Raw genomic sequence first — 13,099 nt, 5'->3', positions numbered from 1 at the left:
TCTTTGGGGTCTTTCTCCCCTTACAGGATGTACCCTAAGCTTTGGATTGCTGTCATTTCAAGGTGAATTGGGTTGTCCTAGGTGGAAATAACCATCTGGTGTAGACTTTGTTTTCTTCAATGCATCACGTGATTTAAGATTACGGTTAGCATTAGGATTTAGGTTTAAGTGTTACTGCTAAGGTTAGTGTTAGGCGTTAGGGTTAAAGTTTAGGGTTTAGGCCAGCGTGAGGATTAGGATTAGGTGCTAGTGTTGGGAGTAGCGTTACTGTCATAGTAGATACTCTTAGGAGTATCATTACCCGTTAGCATCAGATTTAACATGAGTCGTTCCTGTTAACATAAAGGTTAGTGTTACAGGATAAGATTAGAGCTCTGTCAGCAGGTGTTAGCATCAGAGTCAGGGATTACCAGTATTACAGTTTGAGATTTGCATTAATATTACCATTAGTATAAAAGGTATCTACGAGTAGCATTAGATGAATTTCACAGGTTAGTATTAGGGACAGCGTTGGAGTTTGGTGTTTGGGGTGACATTGCGGTTAAATGTTTGGGATTAAAATTAAGGATGGTGCTAGATAATAGAGTAAGTTTTAGGATTAGATGGTGGAGTTTATGTTCAGTAAGTATCTGTAGCTAGTGCCAGTGGTTAATGCTAGTAGTTAACCTTAGTGTTGCAGGGTAACATTAGGGTTAGAGTAAAAGCTCAATCTACAGTCAGTATCAGCATAATGGATTACCTTTAGAGTTAGTGCTAGTAATTATTGATGGGATTGTGGTGAAACTAGTGTACTTTTGTGTAGTATTTACTGTCACTGTTTGGGTTGCATGTGGTAGGGTCATTGAATACCTTTAAATAATTATAGTTAGTCTCTGTTAAAAATACAAACAATGATTTTTGTTGCAGAAAATCGCAAATGTAACCACAAAAATACAGCACGGAAGTGCATACCTACAATATACAATATGATGAGAAATAATATTTTAATTCAAATTAGGACCACGGGGCAGCTTAAGTAATCCAAAAATAGAGGTTACCATTAGAGCAAGGGTTACCCGAACAATAGATGTTAGTGTTAGTAGTGAGGCTTGTGTTATCGGTAGCATTAAGAGGCACGTTTAGGGTAAGCATTAGAGTTAGTCATTAGGATTGAAGTTGTGACAGGAATAAGATGAGAGGCAGGGTTACCATGAGGAGTTAGTGTGAAGTGTACAATCAGTTTTAATACTGTGTCCAGATTCACAATGGTTTAGCGTCAGGTTAGCATTACTTTTTTAATAGAAACCGGTGCTAAAACTTCTTGGAGATTAACAAACCAACGCAAATTGGTATTTTCCTTGGTTTATATGCAAAAGAAAGACAAACCAGCGCAAAATGCTGCTTTGCATTAATTAGCGTCAAGGGGGCGTTACATGAGTGGTACTGTACAGGGGCGTTCCCATGTTTTTTGACGCAAAATCCTATCTACTAACATTAGTAGACACCGATTTTCGCCAAAAATTAACACCGCTGAAAAGAAGGCATTAAAAGTATAGATGTTTTCATTTCTCCTTGCTTTTCTGACATTGCGTGTGTGCTGCACTGTACAGCACACACACAAAAGTAGTAAAAGGTTTGCACCTTATCATTCTGCCGAGTTAACTAACATCTGAAATTCCTTTCTTTATTGGTTTTACATAGTCCATAATCTACACTGTGAATGGCCATCACCCTGGTGAAGTTATAACTCAGTACTACCAGCACAGCATTTAGGACCTGGGCAGCTTGAGTGTTAAAGGCTTGTTTTCCTTTCTCTTAGAAGTAATAACATGTTTTAGAGAGGATTGCTATCCACGCTCCTAACTAAAAGATTGATTTTGTTCACACCAAATACCGGGTGGGTCTTGTAGACACATTTGGTTAGATTAATAAAAGAAATCTGGATTATATCAAAGTACAAAAGCAACTTGCACTTTGATTAATTTACATGTATGAACAAAATCAGAGTGTAAAGTTACTCATATGTATTATAGTAAATTACATGTGTAAATAACTTAAAGGTGTGAGCTATGTTTGTGCATAGCCCTAGTTTGTGCCTCAAGTCCTTTCAATTTGGTGGACGCTTGTATGTTTCACTGTTGGAGTAATTGTACACTCTGATTTTGTGAATAGCCAAACAGTAGTACATTTACTCGTGTAATTCACTCAAAAGTATAAGTTACCTTCGTGAATCAGGCCCACAGCACCGACTGGGTTTCTCCAGTGAGTCCCCCTTCTCACCGCACATGTGGCTCTCTTGCCTCATTTATAGGTGACCATTGGCACCATCATACAAAGGCGACAGGGCGTCTGCCGTAGGGCTGCTACCTTTCATGCATTTTGAGGGCCCTTCTGTCTATAGCAGTCCTCCTAATGCATACTTGCCCTGCCTGGGTCTGCAAGCCAAAGCAAAACAAACAAATAATGGCTACCACAAGCAGAGAGGAAACTGTGCTTCAGGGTCATTGTCTGGTGTCCTTTGCCCTCTCCCACAAGCAGGGTGGCCTTGCACAAAGCCTACTTGCAACCTGATGGGGCTTTTAGCCAAGACCATCAAGCGTCGGTGCAGCAGTGTGCTGGAGGACAAACCAAGACAGAACCAAACAGGGAATCTGGTACAGAGAATCCAGAGTAGGACCTGTGACAGGCCACCTTTGGAGCAGAATTCAGCTATCCAACGATGCCAGTATTGAGGTCTGCTTGCACGGGTGGGCAGTATGGGGAACTAACGTTTCCTCCTAAATGAGAGAAAACCCAACTCTGGCCAAAGAACTAAAGTAATTAGGGACTGCCCAGACCCACTAGTCTGGTCCTCTTAAGATTTTGACAATGTTCAATAGAAGCTGGAAAGGAAAGGCTGAGCTACCGATGTATAGGGGACATTTCCATATTGGCATACCCTTAAACTTAGCCAACAAGATGAGTTCACGGTCTCTAGCACTATGCGGAAATACTAGAAGAGCCAATCAATGAACAAGGGACAGGATATCCCAGAGGGGCCTAGTCTCTCCAGACCTTTGTCAGCCAGGGAAAAGGGAGAGGGAGAGATGAGAGTTCAATTATGCATGGATGTTGAGACGGTACTTTCTGGTTGGCGAAAGCGATGCTCCCAGCCAGGCAGAACTTACCGCTCCCATCAAGGGTGGGTGACTACATGTGCTGTACAACCTGTACTCTCCCTTGGGTAGCTTGCACTGAGCAGTCAGGCTTCATTCAGAGGCATTGTGTAAAGCAAAGGCACATCAGTCAGTCGCGATAAATACACTGAGCGTCACAAAAGAGACTTCACACAGGATGTATGTAAAAACATTCATATTCCAAACACATAATCTTTATAACATGAACATTAGGTACTTTTGGACATAAAACACATTTGGCAATATTACCAGCAATACTAGGCCCACTTGTATTGTTACAATATCAGTTGAATGCACATTTGAGCCAATTCCTAATCTAAGCCCCCTCCCCACAGAGAAAGCACCCTTATGAGGTGCGACACACTGTCCACCCTATGCCCACCCGAGCAATCCTGATAATACAGTCACACACAGTTATATGGTACACCCCGGGTCACAACTACATCAAAATATGTACATACACAAGACTAGAACACTTTTTACCAGCACTGGAGGCCACAGCCACGTGGGTAAACCCAATGTTAGGTGTGTTGTGCTTTTGGCACAAAATCAACATATAAAGCAGCACCCTTTGCAGTGTTGTGAATCACAGGTGGTCCACACACTGTCACTCCCACTCGCACACACTTGCTCTGCACCGCTACACGGTGTGACAGGTATCCAGAACAGCCTGTACAGAAAACTATTGCACACATACGCATGCAGCACCCTAATGTGGTGCCACTGGTACCCAGCAGGTCAATAGATGACCCTCTGCAGACTCCATGGCCCCAGCCTACCTCCACCCTCTAGTTCACCCCAATTATCCTATACCCCCAGATGAAATATTACCAACCCCCACCTCCTGGATACTAGGCCAAACTCTGCCATAGTCACTTAGTCTAGGTCCTCTGAAAGCGGGTGGTAATATGTTGCATGTTTTAATTCAGAGGTAGACTTAAACAAGGGGGGATTAGCAGCCACTCAGTAAGTTCACCCACAGGATTCAAAACACAATGGAGTAATGCAGTCTCTTGACCCGCTTCTGAACTGTTTCAGAAGCGTTGCTTTGACCCAGTCAATCTCTCTCATTACTACCTGGCATTAAGATATCTTCGGGAGGGGCCAGGTGTGGAGAGGACTGTTGCTCTACTGCAAAGAGGGTCAGAAAGGAAACAACCGATGAATGGGAAGTAACACAAGTGAACCTCTCTAAAGGATGAGGCACCTCAACAGGCACACGATGATCAGGGTTGTGCCCAGGCAATCCGTGGTACAGTGTCTGGTGCGTGGTGATATAAGTCACACTAGACACTTCAGATCTCAAACACGATGAGTTGCAAATTCCGTACCTCCCTGGAAATGAGGTACTATGACCGATGCACATTGATTTGGGTTGCACCAGGCAATTCTGGTCACACACAATGAATAGTTGCTAATTCCGTACCTCCCTGGAAGGAGGCACCACGTCCGGCGCATGATGATCAGGTTGCACCGGACCAGTCTGGTTACACACACAGAGGTGCAATTTCAGCAGAGCCACGCGAGATAGAATGTGTCACTACTATGGGTACACCCCACCTTCGAGGGTTGCACCCTGTGAACCAGACACTGCATGCAACGAGCATGCAGTCGGCGTGTCGCATAATTGAGATGCGGTCCAATCTATGAAGTGTGTCACATTCGATCAATCAACCGGTGAATCCGCTCACCAACAACAAGGCTCTTGTGAGTGACAGGGTTCCTGCACTGCCGAAACCACACATCTTACATGCGAGCAAGATATCTGTTGCTTTGCACTAGGCTATCCAGTCTGCATGCACAAGTCTTGGTTCCACACTCACACAGCGCTACCTGTCGGGATTTAGCAGCCGATGTGGGCACTTACGAGGACACTGCTGTCCAGATGTCTGGTAGATGGTGTAGGTCCCTCCCGAAAGATCTTTAATGTCCCTGAGATCCCAAAAAGAATAGGAGGCTCACCGGCGGAATCTTGGAGAGCACAGTTCAGGGCACCACACTTCAGCAGATCTGCAGCCCGGGCTAGCCTATCGTGCTTGCTGCTCCCGCTGCGTGCGGGAGAGGTAAAAAACTACAATCATGTCCGCAAAGGGGGGAGGCGCCCATGCGCAAAGCCAATAGACAGGCTAAGCGGAGCCACTCCCGAGCCCTAACGCTTCGCGTTAACGCTGGTGAGTTGTGGACACTCACCTTCCGGTTCTCCCTGAAGCTCCCTGGATCGTCGGATTTTCTTCCCGCGTTCCTGTCCTGACTGCGTTTACACGCCTCTCGGTTCTCCGCTGCCAATCCTCAGTTCAGCTCTGCAGTCGTCGGGTTATCCTCTTACGTATCCGCCCTGATTAACGTCTCTGAGCGCTGCCTGAATCCTCTTCGTCGCAATCTGGATTTCCCATACGTTTTCCTCTCCCGTGGATTTTGCTTGTCAACAAAGAAGAACCTGTAAAAGAAGAAAGAGAAAAGAAAAGCCATTACTCTGTACAACCGGTAACAGCGCTGTGCGCTGCCACTTATTGCTTAATCTATTATTTTGATATACTTATCTGATCTGGTGCTGCCGTGTTCAGTGGACTCTGCTCCTTCAGTTTTGTATTACTTTCTGTTACCTGTGGCAAAGATGAGAGGAACAAGTTAATGTATGCCTGAATTAAGGTGATATTTTTAGTTTACAGAAGATCAGTTATTGGGAGTTCACACAAGTGTTGATGCCTTGCATATAGGTGGGTGCAGGATCATGGGGTACGTTTATGGTTTCTCTGGGTGAACGGTAGTCTTTTTCTTTACACAATTTCTAGTTTCTTTCTTCAGGCTGGATTTCTATCTTTTGTATTCAGACAAGGGCACACCTTAGAAGAAGGGAGATTAAGGTAGGGATCAACACATTTACAAGTTAAGCCAAGCTTAGTTTACGCTTCCGCAATACTTACCGTTGTCTTTCTTTGTGTTCTATTACAGCCTTTGCCTTGTGTTTTGTGGCTGAGAGTCAACAAAGAACCCTTGCCTTTCCTTGTTTTGTTTCCCTTCTTCCCTGGGTTACCATTGTCACTTTGACTCAGTTGGGTGCAATAGGTGACTGCAGGAAGTTGAGGTACTTTCTTCATTCCATGACGTTCCTGCGGAAACAAGTTGATCCGTGACACAGCCACTAATCAGAAAGGGCACATTGTCCTCTTCAATGGCAGCAATCCTCCATGTGCACAACAGAGTCCTCTGGCTGTGTGCACCAAGCAGTCCGGTTCTCTGGTCCCGCGTCCCCAGAAGTGTATCTCATCCTTTGCTGAAGGATGGCACCCAGAGTTATACTGTTGTGTGTCTTTGAAGTTAGGGTAGGTGTAGGGGTTTCCTTTTGAACTATAGATGTCTCCCCTAAATTGTAGGCCTGTATGCCATGGGGCTGTGGAATGCAGATCTTAATCTTTAGTGGGGCCATGATCCGGCCCTGGGAGGCCAAGTGTCCAAACCTCGCTCTCCTATCTATTCCATCAGACCCTCAAATGGCAGAGGCTGTCGTTCTCACTGTATGCCCAAGGTTTATGGCTGTTGCTGGGGAATGCACAGATGTGCTCCCCTTTCCCCTGGTATCCATTGGAATGTAAATCTAAATGTATGTGTCTTGCACCCTGGCACACGAGACTCTGAGAGCATAGAAATGCCCATATTCTGCAGGTAGCATTTCTAAGCAAGTTATGCCAAAACCGTCTTTACCACTGGAAAGGGTTTGGAACAGTGAAGCCATCAATATGAAACATGATGAGGCTTTTCCACTGCAATCCACCAGTGCAGCCTGAAGTAATGTCAACCACTTCCCCATGTAAACCTATGGGAAGAGCAAACCTAGGAAGTGAAAACACACACAGGTATTCCTCAGTACCTGGGCGCACGTGCGCTAGTGCGCACACCTACCTGTGATGGCAGGTCGGACACATAGTCCCCAGCACCAGGGGTGCAAGTGCACCCACACTGGTCTGCAGCAATGGACTGGGCGTGGGTTTAACTAAGAGGGGATCAGTGCTCTTGCACGTCTTGTGATGGCAGATTGCACATGTAATCGCAGGCACCATAGGTGCAGGTGTGCACACACAGCGGCCTTCACTGGCAAGCTGCTCATGATTCTAATAATTCTAAATGCCAGTGCACAAACACTGGTCTGTGATGACAGATGGGCACAGGGGCTTACCCGGGCCCTAGCACCTTTAGGAGACAGGGCGCGCACACCGGCCTGAAATGACAGGTGACGCACATGGGCTTACCAAGGCCCCAGCATCTTAGGTGCAAGTGCACATACTCCACCCTGCCCAGCTGGAGATAGGTTGACACCTTATGGGGGTGATTGCGCCCACCCAGCCTGCAAGAGCGGCCTGACACCTTGCCAACAGTACCATTGGTGCAAGTGCGAGGACTCAGGCCTGCCTACATGGGTGTTAGACCACGGGGGCTGCAAGTATACACTCACCGGCTCACCATGGCAGGCCAAGCACCTATCCAGAATGCCTTAGATGCCAGAGTGCATCCTCAAGCCTAGACGGCAGGCTGAACACATATTCAAAAACAGCATAAGGGCCAGTGCATACTGTTAACACCCCACTGGTGCAAGCGCACACTCCCAGGCCTGCATGGGCAGACCGGCAAATGTTCCTGAACCCTGTGTCAGCACCTCTTCCTAATCTGTGTAGGAAGGCGCACGCACCTCCACCCTGCCTTGACAGTGAGAACGTGCTCGGAGTGCTATGGCCATGCAAGAGCATAAGCAACCCTCTAAGAGTTTCCCATGTAAAGAACCTAACTCCGAAGCAGGGGGAGGCCCCTGTGGGGGGTCCCTCACTGCCTGGGCAGGGAACATTCATATTTCATCACCCAGCCTTCAGCCTCCCACCCCCCCCCCCTACGCCCCACAGGGTCTCCCTCGGGGTGCCCTCATGATAAGGGGTGACGCACTCAGAATTGGCAGAGGCGTAAGTGATGCCAATCTCGGCAGGGGCACAATGGTTCTCCACAGGCCTGTACTGGCAGGCCCGAAACATGGTTGACAGGCTATCCTGTGGGTGGCATAATTAGTGCTACATCCCACTACTTACCAGAGCCATACATGCCCCAGGTATATGCTGTACCTGTTTATGGGGCGCACAGCAGTACTGCACCTAACCCCATTGCGTAAGCATCCGACGTCCTAGTGCGGCAGAGGCGGGTGTGTGCACCTTCCCTTTGCAGCACAGGGGTAAAGACCCCGATTCCTAATGTCAGGCGAAGAGAGTCAGCAAAGACTAGGGCAAATCGTTTTGGCATAAATTCCCCTAAAAAGGCCATGTCCAACAATGGAGGATGGTACTTCTGTTGTATATTTACCCCAAGCAGGTGAGAGGTGTGGGGAACTGAAGAAGGTTGCAGGGAGAGGAGCAGGAGGGAGGAGGGTTCACTCACTGTAAGGTGGATGTGAGACCTACCTTCTCTTTCCATTAGGAAGGAGTCTCCCTACAAAGACTTGGAGAGAAAGAGGGAAAAAGGTTGGAAAGTAAGAGACTATGCTTACCCATAGCTAGAGGATCCATAACAAGGACACTAGCGACTGAATAAAAGAGGGATATGAGGGATATGAAGGACTGTCTCAGAATGTACTTAAGGTACTCAGTAAAGACGATATCTGCCATGTCGCCTGTTTGTCGCCCAGTCTTCTAAATCGCCAACACACAAAGGGGATTTGTCTCTGAAAAAGAAAAAGAATGCTGAGCTAGCCGGAAAACACATGATGCTTCTTCTTAGCAAACATCATCGCCAAGAAGTGTATCCAATGCAGCGGTAGGTGCGCTTACCACAAAGAGATCTCCGCCAGGTATGATGGCTGGTCCTCAACCAGGGGCGTGAAGGCAAAAGCCCCCACCGACTGGGCGGGCCTATGGGCTATCCATCATGGTCTGAAGGACCTGGAAAGTTTTAGGTTTAGCTGATGCCATCAAGGGAGGGTGTTCATTGGGTGATGGGGTTAGAGTTAAGGGAGAGTTGGAGAGTTAGGGTCGAGAGATAGTGCTAGCGCTAAAGTTAGAGCAGAGTGATATAGTAACGATTACATTAAATGTTGGTGCTGGGACTAGCGTTACATTTTATCACTAGGGTTGTAGGACAGTTTCACAGCTAGCAATGGCATTTAAGGCTGTTGTTGGGATTAATATTTAGGTTGGAGTGTTGGAAATTAATATTTTGAGTTCTGGCTAGTGTACCAGATTACTGGCTATCATGATTGGTACTGAATTAGTGTTAGAGAATATTATTGGAGTTAGTACTAGCACAAAGTTAGGGTTAGAGTATAGTGTCTGAGTTATGTATGGTCTGCTCGAGAGGTTACCATTAAAATAAGCATAGCTTTCAGCAAAGTTATCAGTGGACTGAACAGAGTATAAGGTTAGGGTAGAGATTAATCTGTTTTGAGAAAGTTTTCACATTAAGGTGTGCAGTCAGTCCAGCCTGCACCTGACTGCACAACTTCAGTTGTCAAAGTCAGGAAAGCACCACTCCACTGAGGAAGCAGCCACTTCTGCCTCCATAAACAGGACAACCCCTCACTCACAGGAGACAGACACTCAGCTTGCACCCGGAGGTCCCCTCACTCACAGGAGACGGACACTCAGCTTGCACCCGGAGGTCCCCTCACTCACAGGAGACGGACACTCAGCTTGCCCCCGGAGGTCCCCTCACTCACAGGAGACGGACACTCAGCTTGCACCCGGAGGTCCCCTCACTCACAGGAGACAGACACTCAGCTTGCACCCGGAGGTCCCCTCACCCACAGGAGACGGACACTCAGCTTGCACCCGGAGGTCCCCTCACTCACAGGAGACGGACACTCAGCTTGCACCCGGAGGTCCCCTCACTCACAGGAGACGGACACTCAGCTTGCACCCGGAGGTCCTCTCACTCACAGGAGACGGACACTCAGCTTGCACCCGGAGGTCCCCTCACTCACAGGAGACAGACACTCAGCTTGCACCCGGAGGTCCCCTCACCCACAGGAGACGGACACTCAGCTTGCACCCGGAGGTTGACTATAATACACTCTGAGGAGGCAACTAGTTGAGCCTTTAGAAGCTGAGGAGCACCTCAACTGAGGAAAGGGTCACTCCAGGCATGTCTTAAAGAAAGACACAAGACCCCTTGCACCAGTCCCCTAGAGGCAGGAGCAGACAGTAAGGGAGGCGCTGGGAGAAGTGGGAAGAGACATATGTGAATATTGATTATTGATTATGTGCAACACCCACCTCTGATGACGCTCTCGTGTTAAGTGTGAGTAGCTCATGGTGGAGGGTGCAGCGCGCTGGTTGGCCATCAGCCCATACCATTGCTGACCATGGGGCCGGCCAGAAGTACAAGTTACTGTTCCCACCTTGTGTCCCTCGCCTGGGGCTGAAACATAAAAATAAGGCATTAATGAATGGGTTTACAGTAAATGATGTCACGTACAAATGCATGTGATAAGCTATCTGCTTTGAAAGCAATGACAAGAGATGCTTATAATGTGGTACCTTTATTTGGCCTGGTAAACTGTGACCCCTGTGCAAACATCTGTTTGCACGGAGAGAACAATTATACACGGTGCAATGCTACATCTGGACAGGCCACACCTGCTGGAATTTAAAGTATGAAAACGACCAAAATCCACACGTTATGCCCCATTTTCATGCAAATCCTGCTTAGGCGAACATTACCATAAATTACCAACACCGGTGTCACATTTTGCTTGTCCCTTCCTCCCCGGGTGACTCATAAATAGATCCTATGGGTCAAAGGAGTTTGGTTCTGAGACAGTCCAAGATAAGGTGATTTCATCATCCCGGGTGACTTTAGAATATCATAAAAGGCAAACAGGAGAAATAACTGGGAGCCAGCTGAAAGGGCAGATAGACCTCTTCATTCTACTACACCACACACGCCACCAAGCCACCGACAGGCTCTTTCAAACTGAACGGGGAGAGTAAAGTGATCTCAATCGGTTTGCCAATTCATTATTAAATAATATGCTAATTAACATGTTGTATTAAGGGGATTACATCGGCTTTTGATGGACTACAAACAAACGTTGGCAAAGCCAAACGCTCTGGCCTTGCCACATCGGTACACTGGTCACTTTTTTATTGCAGGGATATGCGAACAAAAGTAAATTAAAAATGTGTCAACTTTGATTCCAAAACTTTTTATATTATGTTTATTATTTTGTGGTTTTTTTGGAAGTGATATGAAGGAACTTCCCATTCAACAATGTTATCCCCGCCCTCGAAATCTGTTTTGCTTTTTAAGCGGATAAATTGTGGTCCTGACAGATATTTTTGCAGTCACAGATTAGTGCATGTATATAAAAATAATTGCTATAGTTCAATAATCTGTGAATTGAAAAAGTTTCAGAGCTGCTCAACGAAAACATTTTTTTCTTGTTCCTACAGCGCTGACAGATACCTCCAGATCCGCGTTTGTGGAATCCCTCAGAGGGACCTCGAAGCCAAGATCACTTAAGAGCTTCTCTGACCCAAAGATGGAAGATTAGCGGCAGGTTTGCTGGTCTGGCCCTTCTGATGGCCAAATGTCAAAGAGCTGTGCCTTGGAAGGCTCCCCCAGCCCCCAGTATCTCAGTTTGAGTCAATGAGCCGCTGAAATGACCTGAAGCAGAGAATTCATTACTTGTCACTCAACGGTGAAGCTGCGCTGAAGGTACATGGCCTCGACGAGGGACCTGATCCTATTAGAATCAGCTACAAATAAACGTCATGAAATGCCGTAGATTTGTCTCACGTGCTTGGGTGGAGGAGACCCTGTTCCCAACCTATCATGACAAGGTTGATTAATCTTCCCACCCAGAAGCCCCGGGGAGATGACGTGTCGACTGTACTCTCAGCTCACATTCAATGCTGGCTTGATGCCTGGCCAGATGACTGACACAATATTGAGGTACAATATCGCCTCCCTGTACTTATAATGGTAAGTACAAATATATCGAAAATAAAATATCGTTTAACACTGATAACGTCCAAAAACAAACACAAATATTGTTTTTTAAGGTATACAGTTTAAAGTTGTAAATCTTAAATATTTTAGTACATAACATTAATGTAAGTAATTTGCATAAATTCCACTAAAACCTAATACTATATATAAATATATCTTTATATAAACACACAAATGTGTGTGTGTATACATATATATATTCACTTAAAAAACCATAGGTTTCACACATGTTATAGTTAGGTGGATATTTCACTCGTAAAAAACCAATGAAATTCCCCCGTTATAGTTAGTTCAGCTAACTATAACTAGCGCGCCCGCAATCCACTGCTCATGACGTCACATATTACATCACTCATGACATGGTCAGTGGCATCACTCATGACATCACTGATGACATCATCCTTGTGATAGAGTGGCGGTCGCGCGAGTTATAGTTATCTGAACTAACTATAACGGGGGAATTTCATTGGTTTTTTACAAGTGAAATATCCACCTAACTATAACATGTGTGAAACCTATGGTTTTTTCAGTGAATTTGTACGTTTTTTTAAATGCTAATTTATTTATGTATTATTATTTTTTATATATATTTTTTTTACAATAAACTACGTATTAAAATGTTTTTTTTTTTTTTTTTACCGTGCGCGCAGGCTAGGGGGTCAGGAACTCTCTACCCTGCCCCCTTTTCACGTTCGCCACCTTCCTTTTTCACTCTCGCACTGAAAACAAACAAAATGGCGGCCGACACTTCCTGATTTCGACCGATTCGAACGTTGACTAACATGTAACCACCAATCAGAATTACGCTCGCGCACGTTAGGGTGCTTGCACGGTGCTCGCACGGTGCGCGCAGCCTGCGTGCGTATAGATATTGATATGCTTTTAAATGCTATTTTCTCAGGAAATACTGAACAGATTTACACCAGACTTGCAAAAGGCACTTCCTTGACCTTATGGCTACC

The 13,099-nt window shown here is 46.1% G+C and overlaps 1 protein-coding gene across 1 annotated transcript in view; it reads left to right on the top strand.

Annotated features, from left to right (window-relative positions):
* LOC146799703 (uncharacterized) overlaps window positions 1–11,862 on the top strand; it is an 87,962-nt gene extending 76,100 nt beyond the window's left edge. The window contains exon 3 of the mRNA XM_085627351.1: window positions 11,579–11,862. Coding sequence (XP_085483477.1) covers window positions 11,579–11,584 — 6 coding nt within the window. The 3' untranslated portion in view covers window positions 11,585–11,862. The remainder of the gene's footprint in view (window positions 1–11,578) is intronic.
* The last annotated feature ends 1,237 nt before the right edge of the window (window positions 11,863–13,099 follow it).

The sequence above is a fragment of the Triturus cristatus genome, chromosome 9, assembly GCF_964204655.1.
Source record: "Triturus cristatus chromosome 9, aTriCri1.1, whole genome shotgun sequence".
NCBI lineage: Eukaryota > Metazoa > Chordata > Amphibia > Caudata > Salamandridae > Triturus > Triturus cristatus.
This window is presented reverse-complemented; position numbering and strand designations above follow the sequence as displayed.